At 45.1% G+C, this 22895-nt stretch overlaps 1 protein-coding gene across 7 annotated transcripts in view; it reads right to left on the bottom strand.

Annotated features, from left to right (window-relative positions):
* Positions 1-22895, bottom strand: part of SULF1 (sulfatase 1) — a 127382-nt gene that overhangs the window by 11071 nt on the left and 93416 nt on the right. For all 7 annotated transcript variants that reach the window (XR_012065449.1, XM_072951837.1, XM_072951836.1 and 4 more), the window contains 9 exons: positions 22268-22397; positions 10244-10451; positions 7527-7770; positions 6166-6262; positions 5629-5723; positions 5251-5316; positions 3715-3887; positions 513-655; positions 295-418 (listed from right to left, as the gene is read on the bottom strand). Coding sequence is in view for 6 of the 7 variants with exons in the window: in XM_072951837.1 (XP_072807938.1) it covers positions 295-418; positions 513-655; positions 3715-3887; positions 5251-5316; positions 5629-5723; positions 6166-6262; positions 7527-7770; positions 10244-10451; positions 22268-22397 (1280 nt within the window). In the remaining variant the exon portion in view is untranslated. The remainder of the gene's footprint in view (positions 1-294; positions 419-512; positions 656-3714; positions 3888-5250; positions 5317-5628; positions 5724-6165; positions 6263-7526; positions 7771-10243; positions 10452-22267; positions 22398-22895) is intronic.

The raw sequence follows: 22895 nt of genomic DNA on the forward strand, positions 1-22895 counted from the left end.
CTTCCAGCGGATGTTTCTGTCAGCCACTGAGGTTTACTAAGAGAACGCAACGGTAGGACAGACTGGAATGAAACACTCACCAGATCTTTAGGGGCATAAAATTTTTCATTAGTGCACCCAGAGCTAAATTTAGAGAACAAAGTGTGTTTGGAATTGCCCAGAGAGTTTCTCCTGTAAATAGACCGACTGTATGTTTCTACGTCTTCTATGCCCAACTGTGTATTTCAAAGGCAGAAAACTTGACAACAGAAAGAATTTTCCAGGTACAAGAGGACAACATTCTTTTTTCCTTACCAGCTTCCAGGCCCTTAGGTCTCGGGTTGCACTGCTTATACCCCTGGCAGCTCCTGAGGCTCATGAGTTGCACATGTAGCTGATTCAAAACGCCCCGCTCCACCGTGTGCACAGTGTTTGTGAGCTGCGGGTGAAGAGACCGGGACAAGACCTTTAAGCTTGTGTCCTGGTTATTCCATTTTCAATCACCTTCATAAGATGAAAACATAGCGACTTACCTGATAAGGATCTGTATTCATGTCAAAATACTCCAAAAAGCCAGTGGCGAACTCGCAGAAGAGAAAATTATGCGTCTCATTAACCGTCCGCAAACACCAGTAGGTGTTATTGTTGGAACTCGTGCAAGCGCAGAAAGAACCCACTGTGATAGGAAAGAAAGACAAAAGGAAAAAAGAATGAAAAAAACGGAGCAGCCTCGCCATTCCAACGTCTCCTTACCTTTACACTTTAAAGTTCACATTTTCTTTTTTGTAAGTACTATGTGGGAGGATGTTAAAAATAACTCTATTTACCCCCCTCTGTATACAAATTTGCTGTGAAATTAGGCGAAGATGGAAAAAACAATGGTGATCTACGAAGGTGATTATAGGCTGAAGGTGAAGGTGACGTTTCAGGCCCGTTAATATGCCTTCCCCTTAGCTCTGCGGGGCCCTGGGCTCCAGGACAGGGTGACCGCCTGGTGAAGGGGAAGGAAAACATCAGGATTTCTATTTATGGTTATTTTTTTTTAAAGGGAAAAATGGTTACTTAATAAAGAGATGTACCTGGTGCCTTAGCCTGTTCTGAACGTCAGGTGGTCACAGGGCACAAATGGTCACATATACACACATGCACAGATGCATACATGTGTGTACATATGTGTACAGGATCCTAACAGTAACTGTACTTTTTACAGTGGCTCATTGGGAAAAACATTCTGAAAACCCCTGTCCTAGAACACCAGTATCGTGAGTGCTAATAATAGACTGTATACTAGAAAGAGCATCCAATTTGCTACTGAGATCCCATCCCCTCTTTGCTTCTCAAAGAGTCGGGGGGCTCCCTAAAATTAAGATCCTTAATAGCAGGAGACCATTTTCCTCACTCACTTTACCATTCCTCATGTCACTAGCACTGTGATACCCAGCGGCAGGCATTCACAAGTTAAACTGACCTGAGTTGATTTGATCCTCGGCCAGGTGGCTTGCTTGCCTGTTTATTCACCTAATATTTACTGAGCACCTCCCTTGGGTCAGAGGGTTCGGTATCTCACAGACACGGTCTTTTATCTTGAGAAACATACAGTCCAGTGGAAAAGACAAATGTTAAGCAAAAACAAAAGCAAAATAAAGAAAGAAAGAAATAAAAAACCACCCAATGTAATTACAAATGTGGTAAGTCCTATGGAGAAAAAGTACGCTGGAAGAATGTGCAAAGGGATTTAACCTAGTCTGAGATGTGGGGAGGGTCGCCGGGAGGAGCAACAATACAACTGAACACTGAAGGGTGAATAGGTCTGTGATAGGCATAGGGTTTGGGGTGGGCATAGGGTCAAAGCCTTCTAGGTGGACAGAACAGTATGTGCAAAGGCCCTGAGGCTGGAGGGTGCTTAGGTCACCTGAGGCAGAGAAAAGCTGAGCTGCCAAAAAGGGCGAGAGTGGGAGGAAATAGGACCAGAGTGAGACAGGAACGTGGCACACAGGGCTTTGCAGGATTTGTTAGGGATTTTGCTTTTTATCCTAAGGAAAACATCTGTCATGAAATGACCACTAACTGCTTTGTGCAGAGTGGCAAGAGAGGAGTCTGGGAGAGGGACGGAGAGTTGGCAGTGGCAGAGGTGAGAAATGGTAACGTCTTGGGGAGGATGGTCTCAGCTCAAATGGGGGGAAGCAGACAGAGATTTGAGGGACCTTCTATAAGCTGGGAGCAAACTAAACTTCATGTGTCTCAATACTTCATCTTTAAAGGGGCTTACTGGTCCTGGACACAACCAGCTCATCACGTCCTCAGGACCCCTGCTCCTGCTAGTCCCCCTGCCTGGGGCACTGCCCCTCTCACCCATCCTTCCCACCACCTCCTCTTCACATGGTTTCTTCTCTCCACCCCTTAGATTCGGCTTAAATTTCACCTCTTCAGAAATGCTGGTCATGCCCACCCTCACTAAAAGGGTCCCTTTAAAAAACTCGGACCACGCTTTCCTTCACAGCGTTATTACAACTTGTAATTATTTTATTTATTTCATTTACTTTCTTTCTTTACCCACCTTCAGAGTATGTGTCTTGAGGGCAGAGAATGAGGTGTGTTTGGCCCCCTGTGTGTTCATTGTGCTGGGCCCGAGGCCTGACGGAGAACAGACCCCCGAAAGCCCAGTGACCCTCAGACCCCAAAGCTAAACGCTACGTCTCAGTTCACTCGGCCTCAACCAAGTAAACCTTATGTAAACCTAAATGCAAACGTGGACGCTGAAATCAAGATGCATCCAAGTGGAAAGACAGAAGGGAAATGATCTCGAATAGGCCCCAAATCTCCCCAGGAGTGGTCTGTGGCTTCCTGCGAATCTCCAATCCCAGTTTGAGAAGCACTGACCCGAGTGGTCTCCTGTGATCCCTTCAACTAGAAGACTCGGTGCCGTAGCCACCCCGTGGGACGGCAAGGCTTCCACCAGCGGGGGAGCCACGAGAACTGAGGGCTTGCTGCTGTGGGGCCTCAGGCGATCCTGTGCACAGACCACTGAGGCAAATATGAGCGCCCCCCTAGAAGTGCACGATGGTTATCACTCCACACCCCAGCGACTCTGTGTAAAACCCAACATCGTGCAGTCCCTGTAATTCTGCAAGCACAGGGCTGGGTATTGAAGGGGACTGAGAAGAAGCAGGTCACGGTCCCCGTGTATAAACAGTTTTGACTTCCGTCTATTATATGTAGAGTCTGCACTTGAAATAAAGCAGGAACGGATATATTTGGGGCCAAACTGTCCATCCGTTTATTTAGTTATTTGGTGACAGAGCAGTCTTGTGGGGCCAGACTCCATCAGGGGCTCGGTCCGGTGGGAAATATCACTGGGAAGAAAACCCTGGAGAGCTTGGCATTTTCAAACAAAATACCAAAAAAAGAATTTCTAAAGCAAAAAAGTAACTTGGGGTAGGGGGTGGTGATTATAGCTCAGTGGTAGAGCACGTGCCTAGCATGCATGAGGTCCCGGGTTCAATCCCCAGTCCCTTCATTAAATAAATAAACCTAATTACCCCCGTCTTTCCAAAAATTTTTTTAAAACAAAGGTAATTTTGGGCAAAATGATTCTAGTTGTCAGTATAGGAAATGACATGATGCTTTCCTCTGGAATCTTTCTAGACTCCTGGTTAGGGGCTGCTGAATTCCTAGCTAAGTCACGGTGCGTGGGCTGCTGCGCAGGGAGCGGCGCTGGGATCTGGGGCCACTCACGGTTCCAGAACGGGGCCGTCTGCCAGTGGTTGTTGTCGTGCGTGAAGCAGGTGAGGCCGGGGAGGCTGCACTCCTCGCCTTTCCGCTGCCGCTTCCTCTCCTTCCTCTCTTTCTTCCTCCTGCGGTTCTCCTTGAAAAGCTGCAGTTTGCTGTCGACTTCTTGAGCGGCTTCTCTGTTCCAACAGAAGGGATGTTTTAATGATCAGAAAGTTCCTTTCTCCATGAAATACAGGACTTGGGGTTCATAGATACTAACGACTGTATATAAAATAGATGAACAGCAAGGTCCTGCTGTGTAGCACAGGGACCTTGTAACGGCCTAGAAGGAAAAAGAATGTGAAAAGGAGCAAATATGTATGACTGAGCCACTATGCTGTACACCAGAAGCTAACACAACGTTGTGCACCGACTCTACTTCAATTAAAAAAAAAAAAAAGGACCGTTGCTTTGAATCTCTCACACATATATAGGCAGAGGTAATCGATACACAACAATAAATGGTCTTAATCTTTCAGAGGGCCTCAAAATGCAGTCGGGGATAGTGAAGACAAGCTCATTAAGTGACAACGCTCTTAGAATTTGACTGGGTGGTCACAGGATCAACATTTTCCTCCTTACTGACATGCAAAAAACACTGACTTTTTTTTTCCCCTTTAAGTACAGTTGATTTACTATGTTCCATGTGTACAGCAAAGTGATTCAGTTATACACACATATATATCTCTATTCTTTTTCAGATTCTTCTCCATTATAGGTCGTTACAAGCTGTTGAATGTAGTTCCCTGTGCTTTACAGTAGGACCCTGTTGTTTCTCTGTGCTACGCATAGTTCTGTGGATCTGCTGACATGCAAGTATTGATGGAAATACAGGTTGATGGGCATCAGTGGACCCTGCTAGCCACGCTCGATGGGCAAAGGGCTTAACTTCCTGGCAGCTCAGTACCTATCGGCCCTGAAGTCGATGGCTGGTTGGACGACTTGAATTTAGAATATTTCTCTTGACAAATCCTACAAAATATGGCTTAGGAAGAATGAAAAAAAAATTTTTTTATAAGTATCTTGCCTTTACCATAAAGGGCTCAAATTTTATTGAGGCTCAAATCCTAAATCCCCTTCATGTGCAAATTCTACTGTTATTTAAAAATGGTGTCTACTCCCAACATTCAGAATTCAGCACGGTTGCAGGTGGACCTACAGAACACACGGACCTAGTTCAGGGAGTTCACACCTCCTAGTCACTGTCCACAGGGAGCAGGGCCTGCAGTACAATCCAGTCTCCAGTCCCTACGTCGGCAGAGAGCACACCCAGAATCAGAGCACAGCTCCGCGTGACACACCCCCACCCCCGCCACGATTCCAAACACATCGCCCTGGTCCCCTGGCAAGGTGTGGGCTTGTTTTCCACTTCATGCCCTCCCAGCTGCATCTGCGTTCCCCAGGCAGCACCCCTTGGAACCCAGGAGTCCCGGCAGCCTTTCCTAAGTGTCCCGGGTCCAAGTCCTTCCCTCCCCACGAATGTGGCAAACACTTCCTTACTTGAAGGGGTGAAGATGGCTCTTTAATTTCTCTTGCTTTTTTACACCTTTCTCTTTGTTGTAATAACTGCAGGCAAGAAGATTAAAAAGTGAGTCTTCATCATGATGCATCTGATTGAATAGCTGATGTACAGAATGAAAGCAAACTAGAAGGAAGGCAGTTAACTTTCTCATGCGCAACTATCTTAGCTTAATGGGCTTTTATTTTTATCTCCTGCTTGGGTTTATGACATATTTGACCTAAATGGTTTAGATCGTAACACTGAGCGAAAGTGAGTTCAACTTGTTAAGCCTTCTATTGCACAAGCCCAGTGCTAAGCGAATCGCTGTGGCGTGAGGATGGGTTTGGAAGGAGGCGGCGGGACGCTCACACGCTCACCTCTGTTTGCTGCAGCCACACTCCTCAGGCTTCCTTCTCTTTAGATGGCCCCTCACTTCCCGCAAATTCTTAATTTTGTCTTGCAAAGCTTCAATCTGGAAAACACGCATGTGAACAATTACATTTTAAGGTTAACATTTCCCTATACGAGGAGGTACCTTTCTTTTCACCTTACTTTCCGTGGTCCATAATTACAGCTACTCATCTGAGATGTTAACTAACTGGGAAACAGGCTGGCCATAGACTAAGTCTACCTCCACATTTCAACCAATGTGTTACAATAAATGTGAACAGCTGTCTCTTTTCTAATTGAATAGTTTTACTCACAGAGATTTTAAAAGGTGAGGCTTTTTTCACCCTCTGTTTTGTTTTCAGTCAGAACTATCAGTGTGTCACTGGAGAAAGATACTCTGTTATTCTATGTTTCACATAATTATGGAAAATGCTGAGCGTACACACAGTACGTCCCACCAGTCACAGTAGGGCTGGCGAGTTTGCATCGGGAACACACCTTCCACCCACACGGCCACCGCTCACCTCTTTATCGATGTATGCCTTGTGGTCCTTCCAGGCTCTGGCTGATTGATAGAGTTCTCTCTCACAGTGGATCGTATCATTCGGGAGAATAAAGCACCTGCCAAGACAAACGAAGAAAACCCATTAGAAACAGGTTTATATTCTAATACTAAAGAACGTAAGAAATAGCAAAGAGAACTTCACTGTCCTCTAAATGCTTAACTTGGATGCGAGCAGTAACTTGGAGCTGAGCCTCAGACCGGATTAAGTGGGAATGTTTCCCGGCTACTGGTGAGGACAGAGGATGGTGTCAGAGGGAGTCAAGGCAAAGGTCGAGGCAACATTCGACAATCATGTCCCTAGGAACAAAGATCACCCCAAACTCCAGTTTTGAAAGCCCCTCCAAAGAATGTAGGAAGAAAATGAGCTTTTCACAGCTGTCATGGAAATGGCTGATGGGAAGAAATACAGGATGAGAAGCGGGGTATTCATCCCACTCATTTTGTTACAAAGAGTCTGCCCCATTAAGTTTGGAGCAGAGAAGTAGCCCAGGGATGGACAGCAGGTGGGATGGGAGTGGTCAGTCAATACTGAAGAGAAATCCTGCTGTACGTCTTTTAGCGTGTAACCATAACGGATGCAGGCACCGGGAGACCCGTCCCAAAGATAAAAGTCCTGACAGAGCTCACAGAGCCCTCCTCCCTAAAGTGATGAAATTGAAGAGAAAACAAAGATCTTGCTAACAAATTCAGAAAGAAAATACTTCTCTACCGAGAGAGCACATAAATTTTGGATGGAACTTGAGAACCAGGGTAGTCCGTTCTGAGAAAGCTGAGAGAATCACCTCCCCCTGCCCCCGTCTCTGTGACTCCCAGGGCCCTCTGTGCTCTCCGGGATCTGGAAGGTGAGGTGTTTCTGCATCTCACAACCATACCCAACCTACGCCATCTTTCTGGAAGCTTCTCCAGGTGCCACAGTCCTCCCTGGGGCTGTGTTTCATTTCTGAGGCCGTGACTGTGTGACTGCTGGGAGCCAGAGTGACCAGGCAGCACAGAGAGCCTTTCCAGTCCCCGTGATGGTCTCCACGTGTTTTCTAGACCCCACAAAGGTACCTGCTTCAGGGCAGAACTCCACGCCTGCGAAGTCAAGATGTGACGGCATCTCTCTGGCTAAATGCCCGGCTGATCGGCCGTCACGTGAAACTGACCCAAAGCACACTCTAAACCCACTTCTGTTGGACTCTCTGTTGCTCCTTTAACCCCCAGTTACCCCCTCGGCCAGCCCTGGGACACTGTCCCGCTGCCTTTCTGTAAAGGGGCCACATCGTGACAATGTGGAGGGGCGGCTTTGAACATAACCCTCTGAACACGAGGCCTTCCTACTTGTGTGTCACTCGGACGGTGGCGGGCAGGCCCACGGCATTGCCGCCGTCCGTGGGCATCGCGGCCCCGCCGGTGGCCTGGCGGCCCCCCGGGCCCTGGGGACTGTCATCGTGACGCTTGGCCAGGCTTCTCGGCCGCAGCACTTGCAAGTCTTCTTCCTCCAGGTTTATGTCATATATCTCGCCTTCAAGTTCGACCGACAAGGAACGCGTCTGCCGAGTATGGACGAACCGGGGCTTGTACTCTGGAAACAAGGGGAGACGCATTAATGCGGGTGTCCAGGTACAGCTTCGGAGGGAAGGAATGGTCCCCTGGCTGGGTGAGCATTTTGGGAAGGGGCGAGCAGTACACACGGCATTGCTGAGGGGCACACATGGCGCTGTGGCCAGTTCAACGGGATTCCTGCCGGGAGAGGCAGGCTCTGGTCCTGGCTTTGCCCGCACAGAGCTGTGTGATGGACGGTATGTTTCTGTGGGCCTCAGGCCCTTCACCCCTTAAATGAGGGGCTAGGTCTGGGTGATGCTAAGACCCTCTCCACTTAGGGCAGGCTGTGAACTTCTCTGTTGTTTTCAATGTGAACTGCAAGGCGGCTTGTTTGGATAAAACTATTAATAATAGTATTGACTATAATTTATTGAGCTTTTGTTACATACATTCACCTTGTATTTATCTCTAATGCACAACCACGAAAGACTGGGATTACTATAACAAACCCTTACATTAACAATTTATCAGATCACCAAAACAGGCTCGTGAACTTGCTGTTATCTTTATATTATGATAAAAAAAACCCCAAAACTGAAGCTTTGAATTTTACGTATATTTTGCAATGGCACGCAGCCAAGAGCAGTGGGAGCTACGACTACAGTCTATCAGATTTCAAAGATTACAAAGCCTTCCCACTACACTGGGCTGCTTTTTTGAAAAGGTAAACGCCCCAGCCACCTTCTGTTTGCACAAATAACAGAAGGCTGCTCTACGAAAAATTAAATTTTGCAAATGCTGGATTAGCCAACTGACAAAATCCCCAGCAGATGGAGTATAAAGCCAGGGAGAGGCCAACATGTTTTCTGGTCACCACAGGCCACTGCCAGGCTCGCTGTGGGCCTGATACGAGCTTTCAGGGGGCAAACAGTGCCCCCTGCTGATCCGGTGCACTCCGGCTCTGCGGGGGCACAGCCGCCTCCCGTGGCCTGCCTGCTGCTAATGCAGGACGGAGGGGGGCACGCTGGCCGCAGAATCAGAACCGTTGTGCTCTCTGAGGGATCCTCCTCCGAGAGGAGACGCCTCTGTGTGCGGCATCACTCAGCCTGCTCACCAGTTCCATCACTTCAGAAAAGAGGTGTGCCCGCTCCTGTTCTCGAATATGCCCCCAGATGGCTTCAGTTTGTGCTCAACACGAAAACCAGTGTGCGTGATGGTCAGTGCCAGGGAAGCGACACAGAACTTCCTGGGAGCGAAGAGGCTGCCCCGCCTCCAAGCCGGACACTGGGGATCCGCTTCTGCTAAGGGAGAGTGTTGGGGGCCCTGGTGAAATCTTTGTGTGAATGGTTACCCGGCATTTTCTCTCAGGGAAGAAGGAAAATCTCCCAAGTCAATACTTCTCAGCCTCTTGGGTTATGAATTCCTTTAAGAATTTGTTAGAAAGTTATGGACATCCAGAAACATGTTCTTATACACACAGAATATACTTAGAAATCTGGATAAAATGCTAGGGGGCTCATGAGCCTATAACGTTCATCTGTGGAGTCAAGGGTAAAAAACCTTGTTCTGACTCAGATAAAGTAAGCAATCTTGTGGTTACTCGGGCAGGGGTGTGGGGGTGGTAACGGGAATGGGAAGGGATGAATTTGGGAGTTCGAGATTTGCAAATATTTACTGTATACAAAAATAGATAAAAACCAAATTTCTTCTTAATAGCACAGGAAACTGTATTCAATATCTTGTAATAACCTTTGATGAAAATGAATATATGTATGTGTGTGCATGACTGGGACATTATGACACCAGAGACTGATACGTTGTAATTGACTACTCTTCAATAAGAAAAAAATCCTGTTCTAAGGGCTTCCACTGTTCTACTGAATGATTTGATTTCTTGATTTGATAGAATTTATCTTAATGTTTCTTGCTTTCCAAACCAGTACAGAAAAGCATCATCACAGAAATGTTACTTTTTACATTAAGCCACGAGATGGCACTAGACTCATTTTTTTATGGAAGGTGCAGCTTGTGGGTTTTCCCCTCTGTAATCATAGGAATCTGATAGCTGCCTGATAGTTTCTATAAGGAAAATGCTAGGCAGTGCTTTTCACACGGAACTCAGCTGGGTTCACCTTGTCGGACAACAAGAGGAATCAGAAAAATACGTTGTCCTAAAACTGACAGGCCTTTTGAAAAAGTATTTATGCTTTTCCTATTAAACGCACAAGCACTGAAATCTTGGATATTTTGTTCTTTCTTTTTCATAAGTATGTGTATGTTTTGCGTCTGGTGTTTTTACTGCATTTTTCATTCTATGCTTAAGAGTCACAGAGCAAACTTTCAAAGCATCTTAGCTTTCATATTTTAAACAGAATAATTATTTGCTTTTAGCCCTAAACACTGGACACTGATAACATCTAAGACGTAGGTGGACCAAGGCATTTTTTGTTTCCCTAACGTCCATTCCCGAAGGCCTCAGCCGGCCACCGTGAGGGTCCCGGGGTCTGGCTTACTCGGGGTCCCCTGGCTCCTCAGGAACTGCCTCTGACTCTTCCTCTGGCTCCTGCCGGTGCGATAACCGGGCTCCCCACAATTGCACTCTTTGTCGTGGAAGCTAGAGAAGAGGTTCCGTGTGCTCTGCCGGACTGCGAGCAGGTCGCCGGACCCCTTGCACTTGTGAATCCGGAGCTTGCCGGACGTGTCCTCGACGCACTGCCACTTCTGCAAAAGCCACCATGAGAGCGGGTTACATCCGAGCCAGGTGTTTCTGATTAAGGACTGACGCTATGGCTTTTAGGACACAGGCAACACCGTTCAAGAGAGCCGAAGGAAAAGGGCCCGCTTTTAAGTGACCCTGGAATGAGGCGACTCCCCGTTCTCTTAGTCACCTCCTTTACTGCAGGCGAATGCAGATGACCACGAAGTCACGGGAAATCAGAACTCCCCCCCACGACACCAGAGCCCAAAACTGACAGATAAAGCTTCAGCGTACAGACTAAACAAGAGTCTTGAATGAAATACGGAAAAGCCCTTTCTTAACTTACCAAGGCACAGATCACGGCCGTCAAGGCTGTTTTCCCCAGATTCCCCATCTCTGGAAAAAACAAACTCGGCTGCTTTGTTCTCTGCCCTTGAATTTCTAACGTGAGCCAGGGAAGAGCGGCACAGGAGGAGGGCAGCGCTGAGGTTAATCGGAGCCCATCCCGGGCCAGCCAGCTCCCCTGCACCCCGGACAGGAGCAGCCGTGCCAGGCCGGCTTTGCCTTGGCTTTCGGCAAACACCGCGCCCCCAGGGAGCGAGCTGCTGGCTGGAGAGGAACCATCACCTTCCCAAGACACACGCGCGTGGGGAGCTGGCCCTCCACCTTCCAGTGGGAGTACAGATACCGCAGGCATATTCCCGGGTGAGTGTGAACAGCACCGGGCTCCGTGCCCCCAGCCTGTTCCGTGGGTATCACACCTGGCTCAGGTAACAGCGCTTCGCCTGGGGAGCAGTTCATGCGCTCCGCTATATCCGCCTTAAAGACCTGATCAAACCTCCTTTTACTTCTTATTTTCCCTTTTCTCCCTCCCTAAGATGGCAATTTGGCAAACATTAGGATAAGAATAAATGACCTTCGAATTTGACACAACATTGTAAAATGACTATAACGCAATAAAAAATGTTTAAAAAAATAAAAGAATAAATGATCTTCATTTTAAGTCGGTCGTGGTTGTTAGAACAGCATACAATGTAGTGTCAGCAAGCTTTCTTTCCCTTCCGTGTATGTCACCTGGGTACAATTATTTATTGATACTTTAACTGGATACATTTCTAAACTGTGGCCAAAGTAATAATACTTGTAAAATTATATTGTTGTGCCAGTTATATACTTTCCAATACACATTAGAATAAGTAAATAAATAATAAATAAAAGCTGTTCTTTCAGGCACCATGTAAAATGATCTCACATATGCCCTCATCGCACCTGTTCTGTACACTTTGGGGAAGCCTCTTGATTTTGAAGTATCCTAATGCAAGGTAGTTTGGCCAGGGGTCCCAGATGACTTGCTCAATAGACAGATGATACTCGTGTACACAATGGTGTGCGACCCTTCACTGTGGACACGATGCTGAGTTCGTTTTCTCTTCATGGAGTCACACGCTTTCAGGAGACAGTGAATTATCACAGCTGCCTCTGTTCCCAAATCCCCGGTGTACAGAATTTGTTCTGTAATTTCACTTTGGCCCCTATACACTCTTGGTGCTACTGAATTATTTCAGGATACAGCCTTCTTTGGTGGCTTGGCCAGAATGTCTTGAATGTTCACCTCTCCATCCAGAGAAACAGGAGCTGAAGAGAGAAGGCAGCTCACTGCCTAGTCACAAAGCCATGAAAACGTAGCACAGGCAAGAATCATCTGAGGGCTAACTATATGCGAGGTGATTTAACTAAAAACCAAAATGACAACAACAAAAAAGTGAATTTGGCTTGATAAGGGAGTTCCATCCGATCAGTGGTTCTCACATGAGGGTGGACACTGGGATTTGTCTGAAGCTACTCTGGTGATTCTAATGTGTAGCTGGGTTAAGAACCACTGCTTTAAGAAAGGCAAATACCATATGATATCACCTACATGTGAAATCTAAAAAAAAAATACAGATTTTATTTACAAACCAGAAATAGATTCATGGACATAGAAAACAAACTATATTTACCAAAGGGTAAGGGGATGGGAGGGAGATCTTAGGAGTTTGGGATTACCAGATCCAAACTACTGTATATAAAAGAGATAAACAACAAGGACCTACTGTACAGCACAGGGAACCATATTCAGTTTCTTGTAAGAAGCTATAATGGAAAAGAATCTGAACAAACAAACAAACAAAAACAAAGCATAAATACAGGACAGAAATAGACTCATGGATAGAGAATATAGACTTGTGGTTACCAGGGGGGTAGAGGGTGGGAAGGGATAGACTGGGATTTCAAAACTGTAGAATAGATAAACAAGATTACACTGTATATAGCACAGGGAAATATACACAAAATGTTATGATAAATCACAGAGAAAAAAATGTGACAGTGAGTGTGTATATGTCCACGAATGACTGAAAAATTGTGCTGAACACTGGAATTTGACACAACATTGTAAAATGATTATAAATCAATAAAAAATGTTAAAAAAAAAGAATCTGAAAATAAATGTGTGTGTGTATATATATATATATACATACATACATATATATATATATATATATTTGCATTGCTTTGCTGTACACCTGAAACTAACATTATAAATCAACTATATCTCAATAAAAAATAAAAGTTAAAAAAAAGGACCACGTTTTAGATTCACAGCTGGTTACTGGATCTCTCTGCAGCTGGATCCCACAAGGAGGACACAGGGGTTGTATTTAGGTCAAAGTAGCTCAGATGGATGAGTCTGTGAAAGGGAGGGATGTATTTTTGGGTGTGAGCATGAAAACAAATCTGTGTCTGGAAACGTACTGATGTAACCGGGTCAGAAAATGACTCCATTTGAACAGATGAACACTTCCAGCCCTGCTCTGCTGGCAGGACTGTGCGCTCTATTTAAGAGTGACCAGTCCTCCGCACTGTCTCTCCACAGTTAGTTGACAACTGACAGGCTTAGTCTTCGTACACTCTCAGCTGAGAACCGCATGTGGCCTGCTCCACGGGTCAGCCACTTAACCCGGAGGCCAGTGACCAGGGCTCCGAGATGCGTCCAGTTTGCTTGAGGAGGTGCCATGAAATACTCCAAAAAAATTTCAGAAACACAAATGCAACTCTGTTAAGAAATAATTAAATGCCATATAGAATTCTTGCCGGTGAAAAGTGTTCCCAAAAGAAATGATAACATTTCATAGCTCTGAAAGGTGTGGCAACCAGCGGTGCTTGAGTATCTCAACCTGTCTTAAATCCAAATGGCTGGAGACATAGCCACCCCCCTGGAATGCTGCCTCAAGCATCCAGAACCTAAGAGTGGACGCCTTAATGTCTGCAGGAGCAAGAGAAGCGGTCAGCGGATTCTCCATCCACAGCCAAGCAGAAGCCTAAGAAGTGCTCTGTTTTCTACCAGGCAGAAAAACGTATCTAACTTTATTCTCGAAGAATAATAGCCTTATGTCTCTCTATGTTCCAATTTATATCAACTTTAGTACAAATACTAAACTTTAAAGCACACAACTACACTGAAAACCTTCCTTAGTTTTATAACCACACTGCATTAAAAAAAAAAAATCTCTCTTTTTTTTTTTTTGGCCTGGAAGAACAGAGGATACAAGTAGATTCCCGTAGAACACAAAAATGCAGGCAGAATTTTCAGTGATTTAGCCTGTTGGGAGCACCGTCTGCACCTTCCCATAAGCCAAACTCCTTGGTGATGTGCTATCGACCAGGGATGAAGGAAAAGGCTCTTTCTTTACTGAAGAGTCGAATTTAACCACAGCAAAGGTCAGGCACTGTCCCTGGCATGAATGATGGATGTATCATACAAAGTCACATATACATACATGTATACATGCCTATATACATGCACACATATGTACCCACAGATTCTACATATAGACATCCACCCACACACATTCTTGTATAAGACAGGAGTCACTGACAAAAATGCCATTTCCTGTACCACGGACTCTCTCAACAAGTCCTAGATCTTATTAGGTTGACTAATTAGCTAGAGGCTTTGAAAATCTTCTTAGTGGCAAGGATACCAGGAATTTTAATGCAATGTAATTACCACACATTTGCCACAGTCATTTTAGTGTTCGATATCATGACAATTTTTACAGCTGAGCAATAAAACCTTGAAACAGCGGGAACTAAAATGGTCATCTTACTTAGAGGGTTTATAAAGGAAGGTGAAGAAGGAGAATTTTTAAAAGAATTGCTCTGAAATGCGCTGCAAGCCATTTACGTGCTTCACATAATGACATAATTTTGCATTGCAGAAGAGCTGGATAAAAGCATGAGCTCAGGTGAGGCTAATGGGAGGTAGAGTCAGCCTCAGAAAGGGGCTTTGCTCCACAAGAGCGCTGGCTGAAATACAGGTGGATGTCACACTGCCTTGCTCTTATCTGTGCTCTTGGAGTTTGTCGGTAAATCAGCTAATGGCCAAACACAATTCTCCCCGTCTTCCCTGACCACTCACTCCTGCAAATTCCTTTCCTGCTTTCTGGGACAACATCTCAATCCTCCTCCTGCCTCCCTGACATATTAGTCTCTGGCTGGTAATTTAGCACACATTCATTCCACAAGTATTTCTGCACATCTACTGCAGGCGAGGTGCTAGATAAAACCATTTCAGTAACTCAGAAGTTATTATCATTGCATCTTAGCCTTTCCAACTACACTGAAACTTGGGATTCAGGACCAAGGGCCAAGCCTCTTACCCCTGAATCCTTCCCTGTGGTTAGCTCGGCATGGAATCACTCTGTTTAGTAATTACGGTTCTGATGGATTATATATAACTTACAGTAAATAACACCGGATGAAGAGGAGAAAGCTGGCTATCTTGGAACAAGGATTCATGTGTGCAGCTGTTCCGGTGGAATCAAACCTAATGAGGTATGTCACATTATCCTCACCTACTGAACTCGTAGCTGATTCCAAGTACTGGATATAAAACGTTATCCATTTAATCTTCACAATAACCCAAAGTGCTACCATAATTCATCTGCTGGAGTAGGATTCTGTAGTAGTGAGTACCGCCTAATTCTGCCTGGGACTTGGGAAAGGCATTTCATGCCCATGTTGATGTGGCGTAGTGGAAAAAGTCTGGGCTTCCAGGTTAGAAAAGCCAGGATTTGAATATCAGCTTTATCACATGACCACGGGCCGTGGAGCAAGTCAGCCATGCAATCTATGTGTCTGCAGGGTCATGAGCGTTAGAGGTGACACACAGGAAGGACTCGCACCTGGCAGATACTCGACGAGGGCAGCTGCTATTATTATTTTTTACATTTTTTCACACACACAGCTTTTTATTTAAAGAACCTGACCTGGTGTAGACTTGGTGAGAGGCAGCCATTTTTAATGGAGATAAGTATTGGGTTAGGGATCTGAAGACCTCAATTTTCATTTTCTTTTGCTGCTAACTCTATGGCCTGGAGAAAACTGCACAATCTCTTTGTTCTTCCAGATTCCACATCTGGTAAACTAACACTTGCTCCTCCTGGCCTCAAGGATATGTCATGAGGATAAACCGTTGAGCGTTTTCGGAGCTCTGAGGAAAGGATGCACTCCGTATGTGACTCCAGAGCAGAACTATTATAATGGACCTGGAAGGACGGCTGTCCAGTCCTCGGGCAGGCACGTTCCCTGGCTGCAACCTGCCTTAAGTACAGTAATTAGTACTTAGTGGGGAGACTGCGAGCTTTGAATCACACAGGTCTTGCTTTGAACGCAGCCCTGTCGCCCTTCTCACCGTGAGATTTGGTCAAGTTACTTTTCCATCTGAACCTCATATTTAAAATGGGCATAATACCTATTTTATATAAGAGTTTTCAGGTATAAAATATTCCATGTAAAATGCCTATCAGATGATGACAGAGCTGTGGTTGCTTCCCTTTCCCAGAGGGAGCCACTGGGTGATTATTATGATTTCCACATTTTGAACTGAGTATATTTCTCAGATGTATTAAGATATCGTTCTATATTCTTTTTCTGATGGAATTTTCCTTTTTTTTTACACTTTCTTAAAATTTATTTTTTAAATTTTACTTTAATTTTATTTTTGTTAATGGAGGTACTGGGGATCGAACCCAGGACCTTGTGCATGCTAAGCATGTGCTCTACCACTGAGCTATACCCTCCCCACTGTATTCTTATTTATACCTACTTATGCCCATGATCATGAGTAAGAAAAAAATTGGCTACAACTGTTTCAAAGGTACATTGCAATGAAAGCTTAATTTTAAACACACACATACACACACACACACATAATGAGTTCTCTATTATTATATGTCTCATTACATGGATTTGGCCCTAATGCAGGTCAAATCATGTTCTCTGAAATATAACCACCACACAGAAATTTTCTGATAACCTGATTATACTTTAGGTTAGTGCCATCATCATGGAAAGTAGTTACCTGAATATGGGTATGTGTTTAGAATTTTCATCTGGGGTGGGGGTGGACAAAATGGGTGAAGGTGGGCAAAAGATACAAATTTCCAGTTGAAAAATAAATAAGTCACGGGGATGTAACGCATAGTATGGTGACTATAGTTAATGACACTCTATTGCATATTTGAAAGTTGCTAAAAGAGTAAATCTGACAAGTTCTCATCACAAGGGAAGAGATTTTAACTGTGTGGTGATGCACAGTAACAGCGTGGTGATCATTTCACAATATGCACCAATAGCGAATCATTATGTTGTATGCCTGAAACGCATATAATGTTATATGTCAATTATAGTTCAACTGAAAAGACAAATTTTCATCTCAACACTGGGGAGTATAAAAAGGCCACATAAATATCCTTGTTCACATTGCTACTTAGCTCAAGCAATTGTCAATTTTTCACACAAACGTGAAATAGGAAACAGAGTTACTTGTGCTGAGGAAACATCTCCTGCTTCCTTTGCGATGAGGTGAGGTGGGATGGGGGGGCAGAGGGGAGAGAAAGAAGGAGAAGAGAGAGCAAATGAAAACCTCCTTTAGATTTGCATCTGAATGACCATTTGTAACAGTCAGCGCTGGAATGCTGGAAGAGGTAAGGGTCTTGCAGGTCACGGCTGATGATAAACTGGTGAACCGACCTTGGCCAGCCATCAACAGCTAGCATTTGTTGAGTGCTTGCTATGTGCCTGGTACTGCTCCACATGCTTAAGGCATTTAACTCCTACAATCTTTACAGCAACCTCAGAGGCAGGTACGACTATTGTGCCCATTTTACAGGTGAAGAAACTGAGACAGAGTTAGGTTAAGTAACTTGCCCCTGGTCACATACCATGTAAGCAGTGGACCCAGGATGCCAATTAATGAGGACCTGGATACAAAAGGAGAGTGGTTTGGGACAGAGCGCAAGGCTTCACGTGGGCCTCAGTGGAGGGGATGGCACCTGGGGAGGCAGAGGCAACAGCTTACATGCCGATGAGAATGTTATGCTTAGGAGACGGGAGGAGGGGAGCCTGACCAGGGCGGGCGTTGTGGGAAATGAGAGAATATAAACTAAATCAGGTGGGGCCACGTGATGTAGTTGATGAACAAAGTGTCTGTCCTTACGTTTGTCCGTTGCTGACTTGTCTGGAACATGATTAAATACGGCTTGATGCTTAACCCTGTGATTTGTATTTTGGAAAATGCAAAGGAGCCAAACATCTACGTAGATGCACAACTGTTCAGACTCATTCCTCTGTGCAGGATACAGAGAGGAGGAGGCCAAGTTTAGAGGCTGAGCCTTCCACACTGGGTCCCTGGGTCAGGCTTTCTGGAACCATGAGAGCCAGGGGGAAGATGGCTATGAGCCATGCTGTGATCTTAACCAGGGCTCAGTGAGTTTCTGGAAACAGGCAGCCCATTTCTGGCACACTAAAAATTCTAGCCAGATCTTACCAGTAAATGTCTTTTTATTCCTGTCCTGCAGCTGGTCACAGAGGGTCAGAAGGATCTATGGTCAGAGGGATAATTTCTGGATGACAACATCAATCCTGGAGTAAACCAGTGTGCACTCAACAAGCCACATTCTCATTTCCTTTGCTTGATGCTGGGGTCCTTTTAGAATTTTAATAGACCTCTGACTTTATATTGATACCACAGGAGAAAAGCAAACTAAATTACAAAGATGCTGGAATTCAGTGACTCTACACAAGGACATATTTGCTCTGTAAAAAGAAAAAAAGCTGCTTTTTCCTCTTAAAGGACAGAGAATATAGAAAATGTACTTCCAAATTGAATGCCCAGGGGATTCCTCTTTTCCGTAGCTCTTATTTAAGGAATCACTATCTATATCTCACAGAGGAACTCCCCCCAGTAATTCTCACCCAACACGAACAGTTCTCGATCTTGGCTGCTCACAGGAACCAACCAGGAGTTTGGAAAAAACAAAAACAAAACCAAAACACTGCTGCCTGAACCCCATCCCCGGATGTTCTGACTTAATGTGTCTGGGTTGGAATTTGAACATCACATTTCCAAAGCTGCCTAAGAGATTCCAATATGTGGTCATGGTGAGGGCTAGATGCTGTGAGGGCTCCCGGGAGGCCAGTGCTATTTACAATTTTAAAGAGGAAATCTACCATCTTACATTTTCGCAGAGGCAGCGTGTTCCGGGGAAGAAACGACTGCACACGAAGCCCCCACGTGCAGGTTCTGATGCTGCGTTTGTAGCTTAAGCTTTCTGGACCTAAATGTCCTTATTAGAAAAGGGTATCATTCAACCACGAGATTTCTAAGTCTCCTTCCAGTTTTGCCCTCCTCTGATTCCAGGCCTGAGGTTCCTCACCCAGCTAAGAAGTACAGATGCCTCGGCCTCACCGCCGGACATTTTCACGTGACTGGTCTAGAGTGAGGCTGCCCATGGGTGGTTTCAAAAGCTCCCCAGGTGCTTCCAATGTGCAGATAGAGCTGACTGACTGTCACTGACTGATGTTCTCCGTTGAACCAAAGTCTTCAGACAGAAGTTGAGTTTGTACATGAGTGTGTGTAGGTGTGGGTGTGGGAGTGTGTGTGTGTCTTCACATAAATATGCTTGGGGGTGTAACGCCAGCTGAGAGGGTGGTGGGAATTCACACTCAGCCTCGTGCGAATTCACGAACGTGGAAGTAATGCAAACACATATGTCCATGCTGTCTTAATTAGTCCCTGCTGGTTGTTCTGTTCACATGGTGAAGGGATGCCAAACGTCTGGGATTCCAGCCCATTTTAATTCCCTGTTGGCTTCACGGGAATGAAAAGAGCAGGTAGGATGGTCTGGAACCACCATAACATCAAACACCCAACCCTTGCTCACTCCCTCACAGCGCCTCTGGCACGTCACACATGGCATCACTTCATCCTCCCAAGACGGAGACTCAATTTTCTTCGTTTTCAAGATAGAAAACCTGAGACCCAGGAGAAATTGTCTTGTCCAAGAAGATGCAACCGAAAAGTAGTGGATGCCAATATTCTAACCCGAACCTTTTAAGTTCAAATTCATCTTGCGTCTATTGACTCCACTTCTTGCATCCACATTGACTCAAACAATCTTGCGGTGACCAGGCATGGGGGGTTGGTGGGAGGGGGCCACGTGCTGTCTCTCTGGGGACTAAGAGTAAAGAGAATGGGGCTAATGGTGCTGATTCCTCCTCTACACCCTGTGCAGGGTCCAACCAAAGAGAAGACTGGGCTGCTTCTGAATGAAGGTGGCTCGAGGAAGCGATGCAGGGGCCAGGCTAGGTGTGACCCACATTCCCAGAAGACCAGCCAAGCAAGTTAGTCCCAGCCTTAGCTATCGCCTTGATCCTGAACCATCTCATTATTCTGGACTTTATTCTTCCCTTCTAAAAGCCAGTGATATTGTAGCTAAAAAAGTTATCTTCAAAGCAGAGCCAGAGATAAAGAGCAAAAGACCAAAATATAAAGATTCTAGAGAATACAACTAAGCTAGGTCAGGTTGCACCTACAGACGTGATGACCGCCTGGAAGAGGCTCAAAATTTTCTCAAAGTTCTCAAATTCTAAAGGCATGCTTTGAGCACCACCCATAGAAAGAAACCACCATGGAGGCAGAGTCTAATTCTTTGCTCCATAAATTCGGGCACTTCTCAAAGAGACTACTGCTAACATTCTCATGTATTTATGTGATAGAATCCAAATTCAGGCTGATTAGCATAGACATAAAGCAGCAGAGGAAAATTCCAGGGAGCCAGATATTAAAGCATTTCATGGGGGGCAAAATAAGTTTTGAAAACCATAAAAAAGCAGAGTGAAGTTTTGAACATCATTGGCATGCAGCTCATGAGTGAAGAGCATGTGCCAAATGCCATCATGTAGTTCATGCTGCATCTGCCCTTGAGGACTTACGTTAAAATTTCAGCACAAGCCATATGGAGAGGTTTGCAAAACTGTATACTGAAAGGTAGGTCAGGTACCTTATTCTCAAAGGATTATAAGTCCTGCCACTCAGAAGGCCAAAATAGTAACAAGATCACCAATTTGCATGAGATATATTTAACAGTGAACATTTCCAACTCCTGAACAGAAGTGCAATTAGTCTACTGAGGCTGGCTCATAAAAGTCACTTCAGAGCTACAAAACAATGCTGAGGTTTTAGTCATAATAATACTTAGAGCTTCGGTAAGACGGACTGGAAGACTTTCAATTAAAATGTAACAAATAGATTTAAGCTTCTCCGCTAAACACTTGAAAATTAAAATTTGCTAGAGTGCCAGGCAGGCCTGGTTTTATTCCTTCCTTCATTAGCCCTCCCTCCTCACCTTTTTCCATCTCAAAGGGATTCCTGTATACCAACAGGCAGGGGGACCTAACAGAGAGTACAAGGGCCAAGTTGTTTATTACAAATGTCTCTTCGATAAGCTAGAGGCCGTCTCAGAAGAGCACAAGAGTGAGGCCTTTTTAATAACAACTGGGCTGTCGGGTATCTTGGACTGGTGTTGGCTCACTGTGTGGCTACCTAAAGGTCAGGTATGTTAAAAAAAAAAAAAAAAGACTCACAGAAGACTTGAACTTCTCTCTACCCAGCTAATGAACTTTACCTTGGAAGGCAGCAAGTGGCCTGAGTTTTTGAGGCAGACAACCTGTGGTTCCCGGCCCTGTCTGTTTGCAAAATGGGGATGACTCTGCCTCCCTCACTCGACGGGTGTGAGGATTTAATTGAGCTAAGATGTAGTAAGTACAGTGCCTTACTTAAGACAAGTGCTCAATAAATGTTATTTTTCTTGTTCCTCCAATTTTGTTCTAAGCTGCAATGGTTCAGGCAGAAATTCAGTCCCTCTCATCAGGACACAGTCTATCTCTCCAAGCTAGTGTGGATTTCAGTCGAGGGTGCTCCAAATAGTTTGTGTTCCTATGTTCCCACTTTCCTTAAAAACAGGTCTATGTTAATTCATCACATGGTAATTCTTTAGCTCTTCTTGGTAACAGCTGGTATTCTGGGTAGCCCTGAATTCTCTAGTAATATGTCTATTCATGAAGAGGATTCATTCTAATGAAATATTGGATGTCAGAAACTTTGCAAGCTCGGTAGAAGCAACTGACAAAACAGAATCTGGTCTCCCTTTTCCTTCCCCGACCTTGGCCACAGATTCTGTCCTCCCCTCTGGGTGAGATGACATCTGACTCCCGTCCAGCGTGGGAAGACCTCTCTTGGGGTGGTTCACTGCCCAGAGGCTTAGCATTGACTCATGAGGCCCCGCTTGGACCAAGAAGACACAGCTCAGTCCGGGGAACAGTCACTGTGAGCCCTTGCTGACTGCTACCGAAGACTTATTGACATACGCATGCACCTGATTCTCCCCGGTGAAAATCTTTTAAATAGAAACAGAAAAGCACATGAGTGGCCATGCAGAGAGGCTGTGTCACTCACCTGCCCAGGCTGCTCACAGGCTGTCTGGTACCTGGCCTGCTGGCACAGCTCTTTGACCCTCTCATATTTGGGCAAGTGATTGGACCGTTGAATATTCTTGTTGGATTCTTCCTTCTTCCGCAGAAATTTCCTTCGGCAGAAAGGGAAAGACTTCTTAGTGAGAAGTGATTCGAAGTTACCTCCGCTTCGACCTGCTTGTTCTTTTGTTCTTTCCCTGTCGCGTGACTCCATATTCTCCAAATAGTAAGAGACAGACAGATGCTCAGGCCCCGCCCACAGGAGTCCAGCATCTCATGAGTCCCTTGTGAAAATTATAAGCTGGGTACTATGAAGACGAGAGGACAGGAGAGGAAGAATCATTTCCCCCCAGAAGCATTAATTTCAGAACTTTGGGCATAAATGTTTAGCTCAACAGGCTCAAAGTTCCTTTTTGTTAAAAAGCAATGATAGAAAAGAAATGCTTTTCTCTTGCTCAGTATATGGATAGAGAAAAACAAAGACAACGGGCATTATAAATCAAAAGCCCCCTCCCACCCCAAATTCAAAAGAGGAAACCTAGAAGTGACCTTGGGAACAATTACAGTCTCATATATTTGTATATTCAAAATATGGAAAATAAGGAAAGGCA

The sequence above is a fragment of the Vicugna pacos genome, chromosome 29 (genome assembly GCF_048564905.1).
Source record: "Vicugna pacos chromosome 29, VicPac4, whole genome shotgun sequence".
NCBI lineage: Eukaryota > Metazoa > Chordata > Mammalia > Artiodactyla > Camelidae > Vicugna > Vicugna pacos.